The sequence below is a fragment of the Theropithecus gelada genome, chromosome 4 (assembly GCF_003255815.1).
Source record: "Theropithecus gelada isolate Dixy chromosome 4, Tgel_1.0, whole genome shotgun sequence".
In the NCBI taxonomy this organism is placed as follows: domain Eukaryota; kingdom Metazoa; phylum Chordata; class Mammalia; order Primates; family Cercopithecidae; genus Theropithecus; species Theropithecus gelada.
Window position 1 is genome coordinate 88565713 of NC_037671.1, and position 20885 is coordinate 88586597.

General features: G+C 43.5%; 1 protein-coding gene and 1 long non-coding RNA gene across 3 annotated transcripts in view; one reads left to right on the plus strand and one right to left on the minus strand.

Annotated features, from left to right (window-relative positions):
* The window catches only part of LOC112623852, a 52373-nt gene extending 31639 nt beyond the window's left edge, over positions 1-20734 (plus strand). The window contains exons 2-4 of the long non-coding RNA XR_003119218.1: positions 6609-6900; positions 15246-15405; positions 16159-20734. This is a non-coding gene — a long non-coding RNA (uncharacterized LOC112623852). The remainder of the gene's footprint in view (positions 1-6608; positions 6901-15245; positions 15406-16158) is intronic.
* MDN1 (midasin AAA ATPase 1) overlaps positions 1-20885 on the minus strand; it is a 185658-nt gene that overhangs the window by 27397 nt on the left and 137376 nt on the right. Inside the window, exons 66-84 of one of the 2 annotated variants that reach the window (XM_025384537.1) lie at positions 19799-20034; positions 19305-19400; positions 18570-18664; positions 18128-18249; positions 17072-17218; positions 16141-16250; positions 15108-15181; positions 14414-14612; positions 11871-12033; positions 9872-10018; positions 8801-8927; positions 7314-7419; positions 6677-6792; positions 6106-6111; positions 5316-5801; positions 4479-4705; positions 3784-3948; positions 3440-3603; positions 2170-2331 (exon numbers count right to left, since the gene is read on the minus strand). In XM_025384537.1, the coding sequence (XP_025240322.1) occupies positions 2170-2331; positions 3440-3603; positions 3784-3948; positions 4479-4705; positions 5316-5801; positions 6106-6111; positions 6677-6792; positions 7314-7419; positions 8801-8927; positions 9872-10018; positions 11871-12033; positions 14414-14612; positions 15108-15181; positions 16141-16250; positions 17072-17218; positions 18128-18249; positions 18570-18664; positions 19305-19400; positions 19799-20034 (2948 nt within the window). The remainder of the gene's footprint in view (positions 1-2169; positions 2332-3439; positions 3604-3783; positions 3949-4478; positions 4706-5315; positions 5802-6105; positions 6112-6676; positions 6793-7313; positions 7420-8800; positions 8928-9871; positions 10019-11870; positions 12034-14413; positions 14613-15107; positions 15182-16140; positions 16251-17071; positions 17219-18127; positions 18250-18569; positions 18665-19304; positions 19401-19798; positions 20035-20885) is intronic. The other variant, XM_025384538.1, reaches the window with a different exon arrangement.

Sequence of the window (20885 nt, forward strand, 5' to 3'; positions counted from 1 at the left end):
AGCAAGGAATTAAGATCCAAAAACCAGTAAACACTAATTATGACTTGGTTACACAGAAACAGCTTCCTGTGGATCAAGAGCTTTAATTACAACCTATATCTATTATCTTAGTGCTGTCTAACCTACTTTCAAGTTCCCTTGGAACTACTCAGAAGAGATATGAATACAATTTGCATACTTAGAAAAATTTTTAAAAAGGCAAACCCACTTTTAGGACATATATTCTCAGAATGTTGATTGGAAAATACAGTTTGGCTTACCTGCTTGATTTTCCCGTTGAACTACATTATTCAAATGAGAAACATTCAGAGACAGATGAATAAGACCACACAGGAGGGAGTTTCAGATGCCCTTACCAGAGTATATTACTGCAGTTGCTACGTCTGGGATAGCCACAGGGCTCCCAACATTCTACACATAGCAGAACCATTCCTACCCGCAAACAGACAAAGGTTTGAAAGGCCAAAGTCATTCTACAGCCTGTCAGACAAAAGCTACGGTGCAAATGGACAAATCTAGCTGAGCCAAATCTCAAGGCACCCGTGCCATACATTTTCCTGCCACTGTCTTTAGCATACAGTGTTTTCTCCAAGAAGCAATGGAATGTTAAGACTAGCTTGGTGCCCACCAGAGGGGGAGAAACCTGAGACTCATTCTTTTACTTATTATTACTACAGATAAACATTTTTATCCTCTTGATACAAGGCATTAGGCTTGGCTTCCACTTTTTAACTCTTTCCAGTATTTCAGAGACTCAGAACTAAGAACTCTTAATTGTTTATAAGAAATCTAGACCCCATCTTCAGTTTGTAAATTCATATCTTCCTCAAGTACATCTCATCTGTATTTAGCTTGAAGAAAATCTTAGAATGCTAAGGAAGAAGAAAAACAAAACTTATATACTCAAATGCAGGTGGTTCTCACAAAAATGCATACAAGTGTAGGCAGATCTCATTTTACAAATGAGGAAACTGAGGCTTGGTGAGGTTAAGAGACCGAGAGCTGGACACCTCTATGACTAGACCTACCCACACCATGTTGCTATTAGATTTCACTGTCTGCTGCCCCTGAGTTTCAAGGGGAGGGTCTACAATCTCTACAACCTCAGTGCTTTTCACAATACTGGGTACATGCCTGAAAGAACAAATTACTTCCCTGCTAAAGAAAAAAACTGGCCGGGCACGGTGGCTCACACCTGTAATCCCAGCATTTTGGGAGGCCAAGGTGGATGGATCACGAGGTCAGGAGATCGAGACCATCCTGGCCAATGTGGTGAAACCCCCCCCATCTCTACTAAAAATACAAAAATTAGCCAGGCGTGGTGGCACGTGCCTGTAATCACAATTACAATTTTGGAGACTCTGTCTCCAAAAACAACAAAAAAAACCAAAACAAACCAAAAAAACCACATTTATTTATTTATTTATTTAATTTATTTACTTGAGATGGAGTTTTGCTCTTGTTGCCCAGGCTGGAGTGCAATGGCATGATTTTGGCTCACTGCAACCTCTGCTTCCCCGGGTTCAAGCAATTCTCCTGTCTCAGTCTCCCGAGTAGCTGGGATTACAGACACATGCCACCACGCCCAGCTAATTTTTGTATTTTTAGTAGAGATGGAGTTTCATTGTAATATTGGTCAGGCTGGTCTTGAACTCCTGACATCAGGTGATCCACCCGCCTCAGCCTCCCAAAGTGCTGGGATTACAGGCATGACCCACCGCGACAGTGGGAAAAAAACTCTAATAATAGGTCCATTATCATTTAATCACAGTTACACCTACATGGTTAAAAGAAGACAATAGCCTTAAGGGTTTATCCTACAACTGTAGTGCAAGAGTTAGCTGAAGAGGGTTTAAATTGGGGATGGGAAGAGAAGGGTGGTAACAGAAAGCAGCAGCTTTTAGACAGCTCTGGAGTTTAGGAAACTCGTCAGTTTGGGGGATAGGGTAGGTTGGGGATAGGGGGTATCATCTGCAGGTTCCCAGACTTTAGTGGAAACAGCGTTAGCAAAAGGATGCCAGACAAAGCCCTAAATAGTCCACAGGGAGAGCAAATCACATCCTGCTATTTGTGGTGGTCCAAAATAAAACCCTATCACACCAAAGACCAATGATATGAAATTTACTTGGGTCCCTGCTGCTCATAGTGCACCACGTGAACGGTCCTTACCTTCTGGGCAAGCTCCGTAAAGACCTGGGCAAGCACAGAGAGCAGCTTTGCAGTACTACGGTGAGTTGCCAAAGACATGGTCAGGAAGAAGAGGACGAGGTCTGAGTAGCTGGAGAGGACCGGCACCAGGCGCACCAGCAAGGAACAGGATTGGCTGAAGAACTGAGATCAAAACAGAACAAAAGGCCTGCTCACACTGCTTGGCAGGTACCAGATTTCCGTTCTGGAACTAGACAGTGGTGGTAATTGCACAACATTGTGAATGTACTAAATAGTACTAATGGCAAGTTACATGTATGTGTTTGTAACCCCCATCCCACCCCAATACACACAGCTCACTGAGATTTCTTCATTTACATATATCGTCACAAAAGTACAATCTCAAACCAATGTCTCATTTGGCTAACAATGTTGGTTTTTTAAAAATATAATGTTGGCCAGGCACAGTGGCTTATGTCTTTAATCCCAGCACTTTCGGAGGCCAAGGTGGGTAGACTGCTTGAGCCCAGGAGTTCAAGTTCATGTTGCGTGGGCAACATGGCAAAACCCCATTTCTACAAAAAATACCAAACAAAAAAAGATAGCCAGAACCCATCTCTATAAAACTTTAAAAATCAGCTGGGCACGGTGGTGCATGCCTATAGTGCCAGCTATTTGGGAGGCTGAGGTGGGAGGATCACCTGAGCCCAGGAGGTCAAGGCTGCAGTGAGCCATGGTCACGCCACCTCTCTCCAGCCTGGACAACAGAATGAGACCATGTCCCAAAATAAAATAAATAATAAAAATAAAATGTTTATAAATAAATTCTGCTGATTGAAAGTTAGCACTGGAGGCAATGCTACAGAATAACATACAATGTTCTGCAAAGTAAGTTGCTTCTCTGGACTTACTGCAAAGACTACAACTGCTTACTCTTCACTTATTGTAGTGGGAATGGTGTTTACATAGGGTGGCCGCTAAGCCTCCGTTGATAACGTCATCTATCAGTAACATCAAATATTTGGGAGTGTGTAAGATATGAAAGAATCCTAATAGATATTCTGAATGGTTAGCATTTCTGCACCTATGCATCTAACAATTAGCTAGCAAGCCCTAAGCTTTTCAAAGCTTGTCGATGACTTTGCACGTATAAATAAAGAGACCAAGTTCTTAGTGATTTTGGAACTGAGGCCTGCTCTGGGACTTATCCACGTGCAGGGAGGTGAAGCCCACTCTGCCTTTGCTCAGTGCATTCTGAAGAGGAAGAAGTTTGTAAAGAACAGTTAGTTACCAGGTGCTTTGCTGCTGTGCCATCCTCACCATACGATTTCAGCCTCTCCAACAGCTCAGAGATGGCAGAAATTATTTTCTGCACATGCAAAGTGCTCACATCGGCCCAGAAGTCATCCTCTAAGAGTTTTGTTAGATGTCCTGATTGCAGTCTCTCAAAGCCTGCTGCCTCATTCATTCAGAGAAAACAACATGATGAATAACAGAAAACAAATCCTTTCATCTCTATCCATGTAGTCATCTGTTTCTAACATCAATCCTTAACTATTTAGCCACAGAAATAAATCATCAAATACAAAAATTAAAACAGGCATGAAACTAATTTCTGCCTGATTTCAGACATACCGTACTCTTCTTGTGGGCTCGCTTGGTCAGTGTTCTCCTCTGTGTTCTCTGCTTTTTCATTCTTGCTTTCTTCTAAGTTCTGGATGGCACAGAGGATGGCTCGGATAGCAATTTCCATTTTCTCTGAAAAATCTTCCACAAATCCTTCGTCCAACATTTGATTTCCTAGCAAGTAACATGGTGTAAAACAAACATACAAACACCAATCATTTGCTTTAGTGCCTCTGGAAATCATTAAAAACACTCATTTCTTGATGAGCCACTGAGTCAAGCTGTGCCAGATACAAAGAAGAGACAAATTCCTTGCCTCGATAAACTTATAAGTTTATTACCTTGTATTAAAAACTTTTTACTAAAATAATGTAAAAAATATGAAAATAACAGTTAAGACAGTATGAATAAACACTAACTTAGTCCAAATATCAGTGCCAAGCTTTTTCAATCTAAGGGAAAACTAACAGACAGTGAGCTGATGCTGCCTTCCTATGTGTGTTACAAAGTATGTAACAGGCATCCAAACAAATGGGGCAAAAAAGTTAAGAGCTGTGGATTTCAACCGCACCTCCCTGCCTCAGAACCCTGGACAGGTACGTGTAGCCCAAAACATAATGTGTCTTTAGGACAATGAGACTTACATCTACAAGACATCATTTCTACAGTGGGCTTCCATTCCCTGACTGAACAATATTCCTTACCTCCTTGGCTACCTGAAGTAAGCAGATGTGTCTTCCAGGTAGTAAAGTCAGCCATGGCTTTACTAATTTCTCCTCTTACATATTCCAGACTTTCAACTAGTGCCATTTGTGAGTCTCTTTGCTCAACCTCCATCCCTGGAAGAATGAACAAGGACTCTAGGCCCTGCAAATGAACTGACACCTGGGACAAGCAACTCAGTGCAGAAGAGCAAACTTCAAAATCTTTCCTGCAACAGAAATGCCACAATGTTGAAAGGAATGCATTACAGTTCCCACAAACACACACCCCTCCCTGCAACCACTATAATATACACAAGGTAGAACTCACCATAGCTGAAGTTTACAGCTAAACACATGCCACAGAGTGCTGTGCAGGTCCACTGAGGAACAGAGGACTGAAGCACAATTATTTTCATAATTTGATTCTATTACTAAACACCTAGGTTTAGTAATGGAATAAATTTAGTAATTTATTCCAATTAATTTATTCCAATAAATGATAAATTTATTCCATTAATAATATTCCATTATCATTAGTCTTTGGTGTGATAGGCTTTTATTTTGGACCACCACAAATAGCAGGATGTGATTTGCTCTCTCTGTGGATTATTTAGGGCTTTGTCTGGCATCCTTTTGCTAACTAAAGTCTCAGAACCTGCAGATGACACTCCCTATCCCCACCCCACCCCATCCCCCAAACTGACGAGTTCCCCAGACTCCAGGACTGTCTAAAAGCTACTGCTTTCTGTTAACACCCTTCCCTTCCCACCCCCAATTTGGATAAGCACAGTAAGAACCTAAGCACACAGAGAAGTGTAAAGACATAGACACACTTACCAAGAATGAAAGAGAGTCTCACAAGACTGCTGCCTAATTTTGTCGACGTCAGCTTTCACTGTTTTAATGGTTTTTAGCATCTCTGTTACTCTCATAGTTGACTGTTGCCAAAGCTGATCCTGTTTCCGCATCCGGCAACCAGAGGGCAGCTGACTTCCAGGTACTGGAGATGGGTAGCTCAGATTGGAGGGAATTAGGTCTGGTAATACTCCACAAAGTTGTCCCTTGCTAAGTTCTGGTCCTTCCAGGCAGGGGGCAGGAGGCTGCCCCAGTGCCTGGGCATTGCCATGGCCTGGAGCTGGCCCTACACTGGGACAGCACTGGAGGAGCCAGGAGAGCTGCTCGAGCAGGATCTGGCACTGCATGGCCAGGTGCTGCAGGCGCTCGGTCCACTGCTGCACGCCATCCTGAGGAGGGAAGGCCACGGGGTAGGCCAGGGGCCCCATCAGCCTGCTGTGAATCTCTTGCACACAGCTGAGGAGGTTCCTGTACAGAGAAACCCATGGGAAAAACACAATGAATGACACTTTAAACCATGTCACCACATTGTTTTAAAAGAAATTTGTGTTTCTGAACGAGCATGGGTTTTTTTATACAGTCAAGAAGGAAGAATCCCCCAGATAGGTAAAAAGTCTGTTAAAATGCCTCCCAAAGTACTTAAACCCATCCCTCAGTCTTTCAGGAGAAGTATCATGACACAATCACACCACTACAGTGACTTCAACTAGCATTATCTAGTGAATGTGCTGTACTTTGCTACATAAACCCTAATGAATGGAGGAGAAAATACCTGAAGCTAAAGTGAACAGTCTGGAAATACTGTCTCTCAGCCACGAATCCATTCAACAGATGACAACTTTCCTAACTGTCCTCATCTCTTAATTATCTGTTTCCACTGAGGAGCCTCCATGTATGGCTCAGACTGCCATCTGGGGGATCCCCAAAGCCGAAGTAACAGAAGCCGACTCAAATCTCATCTGTGCCCAAGACCGTCCCACCCTAATACCATGAACACAAGCCTAACTATTGGCCCACATGGACTTTCGGCAATATATATCCTCATTCCAGATACAGGTATAGTTCAGCCATGACAATTTTCACTGCCTGACACAGCCCTGAAATCTCCACAGCTCCATATTCTCAGGAGGTTCAGTCAGAGCACAGAGGGAGAGGGACACTAGAAGCATATCACTGAAAGCAAGGGGCAGAGCTGGGAGAAACCCTACCTGCCTCTTTGGGCCTTAAATTCATTTCACAATTGAGAGCATGTCTTATTCCTCTCCCCATGTGCAGCAACTCTGAGCTGACTTGGATCTAATTCTTCTGAATTCATGCCACAAGCCCAACTCATCGGCTGATACCTGAGGATGATCCACTGCTCACTGAGCGTGGTCAGGGAGCGCCGCTGTTGGACGAGCATCTTCATCAAATGTGCTGAGAACCCTCTGCACCGCTCCACGTTGCCCATGCCCATTTCCTGGCAGAAGAAGAAAAAACATGCTGAAGGGGCTGCTGGCAAACACTCACAGATGTGCCTCTAGAAAGTTGTTTCTACTATAAGCATCAGACATGCCGCACTCTAGAGGTGACACATTCATTTTTTTGAGCAGTGTTTCTCCAATTATGCTTGCGCCGATCATTGATATTCCATAGACGGGAACTGGATTTAACTCCAAAATGCATTTATTAGTGGTCTTTTCTCAATTCACAAAGGGAAGAAAGATCTAAAGATGGCATTCTCCATTTTAAGTTTTTAATTTTTCTTAAACATTAAGAAAATTTGTCCTGCTGGCAAGTGTAACAGAATTTATTTAAGGTGTTCTCTGATTTTGCACAAAATTATATTGATATTTATTTTAAGTTTAAGGATGTACTGCAAAAAGCTCAGTTCCACTAACAGGCTGTTATCACTTAACAAGGTCTGAGAATGCGACCCTGGGATGAACAGAACAAGAGCTTTCCCTGAGCCCCTGTAAGACTCATGTTCTATCATTCTACCTTGGCAGGAGTTGCTAGTGCTGCGTTAAGCCTGGCATGCCGTGCAAGAGAGCGATAAAAATACTTCTGGCATCCATCCCATGAAGACGAGATTTCTGTAAGCAGCCTGGAAAAGATATCAACATCATTTACTTAATTAAAACCACGCTCTCCCACCCCAGATCCTGAAAAACTCAGATACTGGTATATTTGGCCATAACCAAGAGTCAGCTGTCTGAGGTGGTTTACTTCTATTAGGACTCATTCGGTGAGGCACTCATTAGTCCTTTACTTAACTTAGCACTGGAAGTATCATGAGCTGTGGAGATTTCAGGGCTGTGTCAGGCAGTGAAAATTGTCATGGCTGAACTATATCTGTATGGTTTCTTCAATGAATTCTTCCTATCTTGGCAATGGAGGCTAGGGGATCATAAACTCTGATGCCTACAGGGGCCAGGCAAATAACGTAAGAGGACTGAGGACAGCCAAGCACAAAATGATGCATGGCAGTGACAGCTGACCTCAATGTGGGGAAGACACAGGGGTTGTTGAGGGTTCAAGTAAGCTGGAGAGCATGTGTCCTTTCAAAAGGAGGAAACTACTATTCAACTACAGCACTGCTGACCAAATGGGAATGCAAGCCTACTTGGCAAATTTTCCTGAAAACCTGAAAATCCAGAATGCTTATGTAAAATTTCCCTTCTACAATGTTCTGTTGAATTCAAATTTAAAGCCCTGGGAGGGCCAACTGAGCAAATAAAACACACACGTGTACTATACCCAGTTCATGCAAAGCATCATTCACAACATCCTCTGCTGTGCTGTAAATAGAGGTAGCTCTGCCTGTCTCAATAGTGTATAGACTTGCAAATTCAATAACATATTAGAACTTATGAGGAGTGTATGTATATAGAGCAACTAAAAATATACCATTTTCTAATAGATTTCCACATGTATGATCAAATGAAGTGAGTAGACCTCAGGAAAATCAAAAGACAAAAAAAAAAAGAAGAATGGAGAGGTGAATGCAAGGAAGAAAGAGAAAGAAAAGAAATTTTTTTTTTTTTTTTTTTGGAGACAGTTTTACTTTGCTATCCAGGCTGGAGTGCAGTGGTGTAATCTCAGCTCACTGCAACCTCTCCACCTCCTGGGTTCAAGCAATACTCCTGCCTCAGCCTCCTGAGTAGCTGGGATTACAGGCATGTGCCACCATACCTGGCTAATATTTTGTATTTTTAGTAGACACAGAGTTTTGCCATGTTGGTCAGGCTGGTCTTGAACTCCTGACCTCAAGTGATCTGCCCACCTCAGACTCCCAAAGTGCTGGGATTACAGGCATGAACCACCGCACCCAGCCTCACACTTCCATTTGAATGTCCATCAGGAGTCACCTCCTGAGCCAGGCACTTTTGGTAGCCACAGTGGTGTTGCTATCCCCACTTTTGCAAATGAGGACAAGTTTTAAATTACTTGTTCCATTTATAAGTAGGGAAAAAAACCAGACAAACCTAGAATCAGCCTCCTGAGTGCTGCTGACGATGGACAATGCGCTCCGGAGATCTAACGGGTGAAGATGAAGCATCTCTTGAGGATTTTTTGAACGGGCCCATGCAAGACCTTTGCGATATGACAAACCTAGGAAATAAACAGCCTTTGTTTAAGCAAAGATGCTTAGGGAGAATGGATGTGCCCCTCTTTCTCTTGCTACTCAAAGCAAAGTCTTCTAAACAGCATGAGAGCCTGTTAGAAATGCAGACTCTCAGGCTGCACCCACACCAACTGAAACAGGATCTGTAGCAGCACTTCCACAAGATTCCCCAGGTGATTCACATGCACGTTCAAGTTTGAGAAGCACTGCTCTCTATGCTATGCAGCAAACAATGGTACAGCATGCAGTGACAGAAATTTTAAAAGTACAGATTCTGCCAGGCGCAGTGCTCACGCCTGTAATCCCAGCACTTTGGGAGGCCGGGGCGGGCAGATCACAAGGTCAGGAGATTGAGACCATCCTGGCTAACACGGTGAAACCCCGTCTCTAGTAAAAATACAAAAATTAGCCAGGCATGGTGTAGTCCCAGCTGCTTGGGAGGCTGAGGCAGAAGAATCGCTTGAACCCAGGAGGCAGAGGTTGCAGTGAGCCAAAATCACACCACTGCACTCCAGCCTGGGCAATAAGAGGCAGAGGTTGCAGTGAGCCGAGATTGCACCACTGCACTCCAGCCTGGGCAACAGAGTGAGACTCAATCTCAATAACGTAACATAACGTAACACAACGTAACATAACGTAACGTAACACAACGTAACATAACATAACACAACGTAACATATAACATAACATAAATAAAAATATAGATTCTGAGAAACCTCATACAAAGCGGAAAGTATCTGGGAATCATAGGTGGCTGGTCATAGGATTTTCCTGCATGTGAGTGGAACTCTTAGACATCTGGAAACCTTGCCTGTACCTTCTGTTGTCCACTATCTCAACTGTCTATGGAATTTCCCCCAAATCAGACATGTCATTTCTCTTCCTAAAAGTTGGTGACTACATTTCATTGGGTTTCAAGCGAGAACCTTACCAATTTTTGCAAGGTGTTTAAAGAGGTCTGACAAAGCTCGTTGTTTTTGCATGAGAATGTGCTTGGCTTCTGACCGCTGCTTCTCCTTCTCTGCAGAGGGTTCTACCTTTAAGCTCTGCAGCTCACTCACAGAGGAAATCACTTCACCTGTAAGAGAAAACAAGGTGGGGAGGGGAGACAATAAGAAAATCCCAGGGGTCTGGTAATGTGTTTGTTACCCAACACCAGGGACCTTTTGGAGAACAAAGGCCAAGTATCATTCATCTTTATACCCTGGGTACTTAATATAGTCCCTAGCATTTGGTAAAATCTCATTAAGTGTTTTAACCAAACTGGTCAAGGTGCACGGAAATAGAAAAATAACATACAGGATTTCAAGTCTCTTGACAATAACAACCCAAACAGCAGCAGTCATTCTTTTGTATTTAGGGGTTTTATAATCCATCAAGCAAATGCACTTATTGAGCACCAACTATGTGCAGTGCATTATACTAGAACTTTATAATCACTTGAAGGAAATTTCAGATTAATGTGTGTTGAGTTTCCACTTATAGCTGGTACATGGTAAATTCTCTTTTCATGTGCACAACTTCAGAAGCACCTATTTGTAGCTCCATTTTACAGATTTCAAGAAAGGCTCAGTGAGGTCTAGTCACTATCTGAAGGCCATGTGGTTAATGAGTAGATGAGCCAGGACTTGAACACTGGCCCACCTTACTCCAAAGCCCAAGTTCTTTCTATACAGCACCAAGCTGCCTTCCTGAATACACATGGGTACCAATAACACAAGGGTGCCGCCTCCCTGCTGCAGGCAGTGTTATAGGCTGGGTTGTGTCTTCCCTTACCCCTCAATTCACATGTTAAAAGTCCCAACCCCCAGAACTTCAGAATGTGACTATATCTGGAGACAGGGCCTTTAGAAAGGTAATGAAGGTGAAATGAGAATGGGCTCTAATCTAATCTGACTGAAGTCCTTAAAAGAAGAGATCAGGACACAGAACACACAGATGAAGAGTGACCACGGGAGGACACAGTGAGAAGGTGGCCATCTGCAAGCCAAGGAGAGAGGCTTCAGAAGTAATCAACCCTGCTGACACCTTGATCTTGGACTTTTAGCCTCACACTGAAGCCACCCAGTCTGTGGTACTGCATTAAGGCAGCACTACCAGCCAAACATAGGCAGTCACCAGTGAGTACAAGGACACCAAAGACATCAGACTGACAGTGTGGGAGAGTTAGAGGATAAGGGAGGTTTTACATCCCGCAGCACATCCCCTCTCCAGGAGATGCAAATGGATCTGTATTCCACTCACCCCCATCCCCAGGCTTGAGTCACCTTGAGCAACGCTGACAAGTTTTAAAAAAAGAAGAGCTCCCTGAGATTAGATGCAACCTCATTAAAAGAAAGCCAGCCTCACTGACAGCACACTCGCTGCGGGTGGGGGGTAGATGGGGTGAAGGAGGTAGTCAGAGGCTGCCAGGGGCCCAAACATTCTATAAAATTCTGGGCTCCCTTCCCAGCTATTGCTGTGTTACACTATGAGATCTTGGCTCTCACTTTCCCTGAGCAAAGACAGCCTGAGAAATGAAACTGCTGTGCCTCTCTGAAGTGAAGAAAGCAAGAAGATGGGGATGAATCCTCCTCAAATGAGACAACTTTTTGACAGTGGGGACAGCTTAGACACTGGGAAATCCACCTCTGTGCCCCTTTACCCGTACCGCCAACCAACAGGAACTAGTATAGACAAGGCTTTCATAAAAGATGGCACAGTGCCAGGTTACATGAGAGGACGATAATGTGAAAATTACGACTGTGTGTTCTCAGTAGGCTCCTGTTTCTGAGCTCTGTGGGTTTTTAAGCCCACTTGCTTATTCAATCAAATGTTCAGCACTACACAGGATATCAAAAAAGAACACAGGTGCCACATTCTCAGCCCTCCTGTGCCACTGGGGAAAACAGAGAGAAAGATCCACCCTTGACCTGGACGCTGGCACCCACCTGTGAACTGATCGAGGCCCTCCACAAGGCGAGGCAGGGGGCTCTCCTTCATGAACGTCAGACACATCTTCCTCATGCGTTTCCTGAGCTTTGGCAAGCGACGTAGAAGCTCCCCTTCGAAGCCGGAAGGAGCAGCGCCCTGACAGCACTCTGGAATTGTGGCCTGTGAGACAAAGGACAGGTTAGCCTCACTGCCAAGAATGGCAGGCATCATTTTAACCTGCACGGGAATTAAATTTAACTGTTGCACACACAAACACATCCCTAGTTCAGCAAATATTAAATTACCACCATGTCCGAAGTCTCATGAGAACAAATATAGCATCACTAAAATTAAAAGAGACATACTGCGGATATTTAGAAAACCATATTACTGCTCCATATGAGATCACTATAACAGAAGGATCCCCATGCCCCTACATCCAGCAATGCTTGCTATGATAGCCACAAGGAGCCTCCAGTTCTGAATTATGAACAGAGTAGAATGAATAATGTCATTGATGCCCTCAAGGTGCTGAGCCACTTTGTGTTTCTCAGACACAGTAGCCAGGCGAAACTGGTCCTACTCCTATGACCATTTACCCCTAATTAACAGTTCAAATTTCAGGAATTCAGATTTCTTTCCTTTTTTTTTTTGAGACAGGGTCTGGCTTTGTCACCCAGGCTGAAGTGCAGTGACCTGATCTTGGCTCACTACAACCTCTGCCTCCCAAATAGCTGGGACTGCAGGCATGCATCACCACGCCCTGCTATTTTTTGTATTTTTAATTGAGACAGGGTTTTATCATGTTGGCCAGGCTGGTTTTGAACTTCTGGTCTCAAATGATCCGCCTGCCTTGGCTTCCCAAAGTGCTGGGATTACAGGCATGAGCCACCGCACCCCAGACACAGGAATTCAGATATCATATGAAGGGAAGAGCTTTCGTCCGTCAAGGGCATATTTTAGTTTTTTCCTGAACTTCCTATGTTGTCATTACTAGCAAATCAAAATTGTTGATCAGAATGACAGAAGCAGTGAGCTGACAAATACAGTCAAAAGAAAATAAATTTGGTAGCCATATCATATCTCTGCAGCCATCTTATGGCTATATGTTCAGTTTCTATTATGAGTTTTGAACAACTAAAATAACAAAAATAGCTTAAGGACATTCATTACTCACTCTGTGAACCTCAGGTAGGAAATACAATAAGAAAACAAAACTAATTACTCTTTAAAAAGTAATTTTTTTCTGGAGAGACAGGGTCTCATGTGTTGCCTCGGCTGGTCTCAAACTCCTGGGCTCAAGTGATCCTCCTGCCTCAGCCTCCCAAGGTGCTGGGATTACAGCCGTGAGCCACTACGCCTACCCAGAAATTACTCTCCTGAAGAGTGCCTTCCAATCCTGGAGCTCCCCACACCCAAGGACATGAAGCAGGAACATCCATTCTATAACAGACCTGCTAACTCAAGATTTATCACTGTTAAATTTTCAGAAATTATGCAAGCCAAATCTTAACTGTTGGTTCTTGAAATTTTGCCATAATGGGAGTATTTACACCACAGTAATCAGCATCTGCTATAAACCAGCACATCATGGCACATATTCACACCCTGTGCAGTAGCTTCCTCATGTGGTAGCCCACAGACAGCTTCAATGGCATATTCTTAAACTGACGCTTCAAATCTTTGCTCATAGCAGATGAAATGTTCACAGGTAAAAGCACAATTATTTCTCACAGGCTGACATTAAATTTTAAGCAGCAAGGCCACGTGCGATGACTCATGCCCATAATCCCAGCTCTTTGGGAGGCAGAGGCAGGGAGGATCACTTAAGACTAAAAGTCCGGCCAGCACAGTGGCTCATACCTGTAACCCCAGCACTTTGGGAGGCCAAGGTGGGCGGATCAGGAGATTCAGATCTTCCTGGCTAACATGGTGAAACCCCATCTCTACTAAAAAATACAAAAAATTAGCCAGGCGTGGTGGCAGGAGCCTGAAGTCCCAGCTACTCGGGAGGCTGAGGCAGGAGAATGGTGTGAACCCAGGAGGCGGAGCTTACAGTGAGCCAAGATCACGTCACTGCACTCCAGCCTGGGTGACAGAGCAAGACTCCGTCTCAAAAAAAAAAAGAAGACTAAAAGTTTGAGACCAGCCTGGGCAACAAAGTGAGACCTCATCTCTACAAAAAATAAAAAAAAAAAATTAGCCGGGCATGGTGGCATGTGCCTGTGGTCCCAGCACTCAGGTGGTTGACGTGGAAGGATCATTTGAGCCCAGGAGGTTGAGACTGCAGTCAGCCATAATCATGCCTAGGCAACAGCGCGAGACTCTGTCTCAAAAAAAGCAAAAAAAAAAAAAAAAAAAAAACCTTTTACCAACGAGATCAAGATTTTTTGCCTTATTTTGCAGGGAAGTCAGGCAAACAAATACATACTATTTATGTCCAAAGAACAAGATTTCAAAGGCATTTTCTTGTCTAGTACTGAGGCATGCCTTGCACATAACACATAGATCCCACTTGACCGGCTTGGGAATAAGCCAGCACTGTCCCACAACCAAGTACCTGCCCAGCTGCTGGTCGAGCTAACAGGGTCTCCCTCAGTGCCCTGTTCAGATTCTGAATGGAAGACGCTTCAACTGCAGCTCCATCTGTTGGCCTGGGCAAAAAGTCAGGCTGTTCTTCCTTGTCGCTCTCCACCAGGGATGACCGGCAGGGTTCACTCAGGACTGCTTCAAATTTCTTCATGAATTTAAAGAGGGTCCTGTCCCCAGGTAATCACAGAGATAAGAAGAAAAAAACTGGATTAGCAAGTGAAGAAATATAAAAAATACATGATCATGCATGCATACATAATTTAATACCCTGTACCTTTTATATACAGTGATCTCCTTAAATATTAATAGTTGTTTTATTTTTAAGAGAAAAAGTATGGCAGTTATTGTTATCCTCCTTTTCTAGAAGAGAAACTAAAGCCAGAAAGAATGGGATTGCTTTGCTCAAAGTATACAGCTAGTGGGTGGCAGAAGACTTGAGACATAGCCTGCTTTGTCTCAAGGCACACCAATCCTTACTGCAGGTAGACTTTGCTCAGAGAAGAAGAGGGTGGTGTTGAAAGCAACATCAAAACAATCAAAGTGTTATTTTTTGAGAAGTTTAACACACTTAATATTAAGTCAGGTTATGGTAACTATGTAGTCTTGCTCCCAACCACACAAAATTCTATTTTGGTTGTCCCCAGTTTTAAAAGACAGATTACCTGTGTGTCTTTTCTACAGATTGTTTAATGGACCAGAAGCTGACATCATTCCACCTGGAAATCTTAACAAATTCCTGTAAGATAAATGATGTTCAAGAAATGGCTTTATAAAGCTACTGTCATTTTGTTTCTTTCTAGATTTCTGTTCAGCAAAGACCAGAGCCCACTCTATCCCAAACACAGGACTGTGTGTCAGTGAACAAGTAAAACAAGTCTAAAAAAGAAACCATGGGCCAGGTGTGGTGGCTCACACCTGTAATTCCAGCACTTTGGGAGGCCACAGTGGGCAGATCACAAGGTCAGGAGATTGAGACCATCCTGGCCAACATGGTGAAACCCCGTCTCTACTAAAAATAGAAAAAACAGCCGGGCTTGGTGGCATGCGCCTATAATCCCAGCTACTCAGGAGGCTGAGGCAGAAGAATTGCTCGAACCCGGGAGGCAGAGGCTGCAGTGAGTTGAGATCGTGCCACTGCACTCCTGCCTAGGCAACAGAGTGAGACTCGGTCTCAAAAAACAAAATCAACACGTTTTGGTCTCAAAGTGATTAAAAAAAAAAAAAAGAGTGCTGCTACAGTCACTAAGTCACCTGACATATACTCCAGCTTAGGAACCGCCAAGTTAGTCATGTCCCTTGTACCATGGTTGGTTCCACAACCACTGGGAATATCAAAAAGAGAAGTCCCTCCTTCCTCCGTGGTAATTCAATGGTGTGTGGACCAGCACGCCATGGCATAGCTCTGAGGTGGGAGACAGGCCTGGGCAAGACCAGGGGAGCACAAACAGATTTCTGTGGCAGTTCTCTGAGGAGGCTCTGACTGGCCACTCCACCAATCCCTCACACACTCTGCAGGTGACAAAAAAAGTCAATGCCACTGATGTATATATTGCCATCCTCCCTAGCAGTCAGTGGCAATGCTTTCCTGTATTCCCCTAGGTCCCTGCCTCAGTGTTAAATGGACAACAGGGTTAACGAAAGAGAATTTGCTGATTTTGTCCTCCCAAGAGTGATCACGACAGCTGTTCATCTTACTTTAAGTTCTTTTTCTAGGGGGGAACGAAGTTCCACAATTTTGGCCTGGACCCGGTCAAAGAATTGCTTGTAATAATGGTACAAATTCCATAGAACACTGCAAAGTGAATCTGGAAGAAATGAAAAGGAAACAAAAACACCACACTTGCTGCATGTGCTACTGGTGCCAGCTGTGGCCTTCATATTTCAGTGATGATCCTTCCTCATTACTCTCTATGCCATGAGATTACACTGAGTTTCACAGGCATGTTATTTAGGGATCCTGTCTGAGTTTAGCATTTCCCAGAGATGCAGGCTGTCAATACTCCCCTATTTTTCACTTCTGCTTATAACAGATGTTTTTTTGCACTTTTTTTTCTTGAAGATGATGTACTCCTAGGTTCTTCTAAAATCACAATGTCAAATTCTTTCTGTGAATCTTATTGTAAAATCAGCAGAAACTGAGCTTTTTAAAAAAGATGGCATATTAAGCAGTTCACCTCATATGCTCATTCATGTAGAATCTATACTCATCTTGTAGTGAGACTTTTATCCCAATTGCTGTGGTCAGGGATAGTACTTGACAGCGGGCAGCTTTATGTGCAGTTCCTTGATGGTTGGCAGTGCTTTCACTGGATGAAAGAAACTAATAATGGCCTGGATCAAGCAGCAGCTTAGCAGGACATTTATAGTGTCTAGACAGAGAGATGTGCTGCCTCAACATGCTAGGTCCTGAGATCTTCACCTGGCAATTTACTTCTGCCAGAGCTCACTAGTCATCTGCACCTCATTTTGAATGTTCTTCTCTATATCTAATGTGAATTGTATTAAACATAACTGTGTCTTATTTAAAACCTAGAGTGCAACGAGGCACCTGTCTCATGTAGAAAATTCAAAGCCTAACTCATTTTAGTAATGCAATGTCAAAGGAAAGGAAAAAAAAAATCCTCACCCTTTCCTTCAACCTGTGGCATCAGCAAGACGTGACAATGGAAAACCAGTAACATCTGAAGTCGCACATGGAACTCTCCCAGCGAGGATCCTTCAATAAATGCTTGTAACGTGCTGACCAACAACATCAAGGTCATCTGTTTGTCATCTTTAAAAATTCAAAGAGGAAAATATATATGTTCCTTCGACCATGACTCCCTATTCCTAACGTGCATGCAATCTATTTGGGATACTATGGATGGCCAAGAGGTAGACATCACAATGTGAAACTCTCAAGCAAGGACCATGGCTAAATTCTAAGCTGATTTAAAAGTAGCAGGCCAGGTGTGGTGGCTCATGCCTGTAATCCCAGCACTCTGGGAGGCCAAGGCAGGCAGATCATTTGAGGTAAGGAGTTCAAAACCAGCCTGGCCAACATGGTGAAACCTCGTCTCTACTAAAAATACAAAAATTAGCCAGGCATGGTGGTGGGCACCAGTAATCCCAGCTACTCAGGATGCTGAAGTAGGAGAGAATCGCTTGGGCCTGGGAGGCGGAGGTTGCAGTGAGATGAGATGGCACCACTGTACTCCAGCCTGGGCAACAGAGCAAGACAAAAATAAATAAACATAAACAAAAGTAGCAGCTGCACACAGGGCATATGTTAAATGCACTCACAGCAAATTATGAAAATGAATTATAAGATGCTTGTCACAAGTATAAAAAAAAAAGACTGTTCATTCAAGCATATTGGCTACTACCTACCAAAAGGTCAACTTTCAGTTTGACTTCTATCATGAACATAGAGAAGAAGGAAACCTTATCATATGACTGGTTCTCTAGACTTTTGGAGAAGACATTTAAACCTCTCAGACTTTTGTTACTATTCTCTCAGTTAGACAAGCACGATTTACAGTTTTCTTGGCTGACCTCTCAGAAATATCATGAAGTCAAATGGGAGGCATTCCCATGAAAGCAATGTAGCAGGAGAAGCGGGAGCAGGAAAATGTTACACTTTACAGCACTCCATTTAGCTGGGAAGCTCTAAGTGGGCAGGAAATGTATTGCCAGGCATTACCTTCCTGTTCTTCTGTTTGTTCCTGCATGTGCTTCTCAAGCATTTGATAGATGGAAAACCAGTGCTTGGTCGATTTCTCAGTGTGGCGCTTCATAGTATTATCTAAACTCATGGACCAGCAGCTGAAACGAGAAGAAGCCAAGGAGGCATTTAGGGAAACCCATTTGAAATATCTGACACCAGAGATGCAGAGGCTACATGATCACTATCCTCTCCTCCCAAATGGAGATGGAGGAGCCACCCAGTTTCCTCCCTCAAGAATATATGCTGTTGTCTGGACTGTATTCAGGTGATTTTAATGCCCTACTGTTAACGCTGTGATTAATAACTGAAAAGCACATTCTGTAGCTGTAATACTATATAAATCCTGAAGAAATTTAAACTAGCAAAAAACAAAAGCCCTTACAACCTAAGTTTAGGAGAGGGAAGGAGAGTCACTTACTTCAGCTCCAGTTTACGCCACCGAATGATCATCTGACTGATCAAATCAAGATGTTTCCGCAAAGACAAAGTTCGACTTGCATTTTCCTCCCAATCCTAAAGAAACAAAGATAAAATTTACTATGGACATTATTCAATGCCATAATCACCTCCTCCCTCAAGAACATCTTGAACTTTGCTTGACTGAAGACTACTGGGCCCTTAAACAACTTGTACCAATTGCAGGAATGAATTTACAGTGTATCCAGCTTCAAGTTCTTTCTGTTCACATGACAGAACTCCATCAGAGCCAAGTTTAGAGGCTGGCAAAAAAGCACAGTGTTTACAGACTGGAGTCTGAATTTGTGCTGTTTGCTATCTGACCTAGAAGAAAGACATGTGGCCCTTTCCTGTCCAATGGGGAGGCAACAGCTAACTCAGAGGCCATGAGGGCACTGAAGGGGATAGTGTATGTGGGCACTCAGTTGGACTGAAGGCCCACCTGGAAGGCCGGAAGGAGTGCACCCTCATTACCGGTGGATACTGCATCCCACTGGATAAAAGGCAAGGCAGCTAACCCTCACCACAGGGGCAACGGCCTCACTGGCAATGATCTCATCCCATGCCAGAAAAACCAAGGATGTTTATCTTTTTCCAGCCCAAACTATAATTTTCTGTCTAACAACAAAGGTGCCACAAGATACATCTTTTGCCAACTGACCACCAACAAAAATGAGGAAGAGAGGGATTAGCTCACCTGTGCCTTTGCCAGAAGGATCTCTAAGCCATTCAGGAACTTTGAGATGGGACTGGAAAGTGGGAAACTACGAATTCTGTCCACTACAACCAGGAGCTGCAGAAATAAAGATTTGGGTATCTCAGTAGGAATACCAGTGATCCAAAGTCACAGGGTACTGAAGAGAGTCCTGACCAGACGTTTCCCCACAATTCTCTACTTTTAAAACACCTCTGAATAAACAGAGCAACATGGCAACATTTTATTATGTGGTCAGCAACTCCTAACCAACAAATAAAATTAACAGAATCCCCAAACATCATTTATAAAAGAGAAATACAAAACTGGTATGTTCATCCTACAGTTAGTAAGTAGCATCTCATTGAACTGCAGTTCTTTAAGCTTTTGTTTATACGTATGCATGTGCAAGTGGGTGCCCCCAGGGATAATGGTGAGGCTGCATCCTCCTTGCAGATTCAGTACTGTGAGCATTCCTTCCTCAACAGCTGCCCTACCTGTTCAAGCACTGGGTGTTCTGGCCAGTCCCGCAGCAAGTGACTGACAGCCTCTGAGAAACCTTGAAGCACAGGTTGACACTGCCGGGCTTCTGGAACATTGGGATGCTGGTAGAAGTCATAAGGCCCATCAGGTTTCACCATCAGGTCTGAAGGTACCTCCCCAAAGAGTGTGTTATGGGAGAGGGTGCAGGCCAAAAGTTGGCTTCCCAAGAGTCGGTCATTCAGTTCAACTCCTGTGAAGTTAACATCACGGTAAAGTCAATGAACTCAGTAAGTTGATCCATCAGCATGTCAAAAAGATGTCAGCAACGTGGCCAGGCACAGTGGCTCATGTCTGTAATTCTAGCACTTTGGGAGGCTGAGACAGGTAGATTGCTTGAGGCCAGGAGTTTGAGACCATCCTGGCCAACATGGTGAAACCTCATTTCTATTGAAAATACAAACATTAACCAGACAGGCTTGTGCCTGTAATCCCAATTTCTTGGGAAGCTGAGGCACAAGAACTGCTTGAACCTGGGGGGCAGAGGTTGCAGTGAGCTGAGATTGTGCCACTGCACTCCAGCCTGAGCAACAGAGCAAGACTCTGTCTCAAAAAAATAAATAAATAAATAATCAGCAAAAATGAACTAATTGGGGACTGATGAATGCTATTCTCCCCCAAAGCAATACCGGCCTAGAGAACTGTAATCCTAATACCATGGTAGCTACCTGAAGCTCTCAAGTTTCTAGAATACACAAAGGAAGTCAGAAACTGCCTAGGTATAAACAAAATGGTGTAGGGGTTAATTCACTGCATCCAAATTCCCAGTTTTTATACCTATTCTAGGGAAACAGAAAGGAAACTTAAAGCCTCCTTCCTACTTGTATGAAATAATGCCATGAAATCACGTAGGAAACTGCACTGAACCAACTATTAAACCATATTCCACGAGACTGGTTGCTCCCAGGTATATATTATTTCATTTGAAAAGCACTAACGCTATTTGACAGAAAGCAGAAATAATGCTAAGGAAAACACACACACACACTCTTATCCTTATTAATCCCTTCCCCCAAAGGATTGAAACAATAAAAATCCATCTTT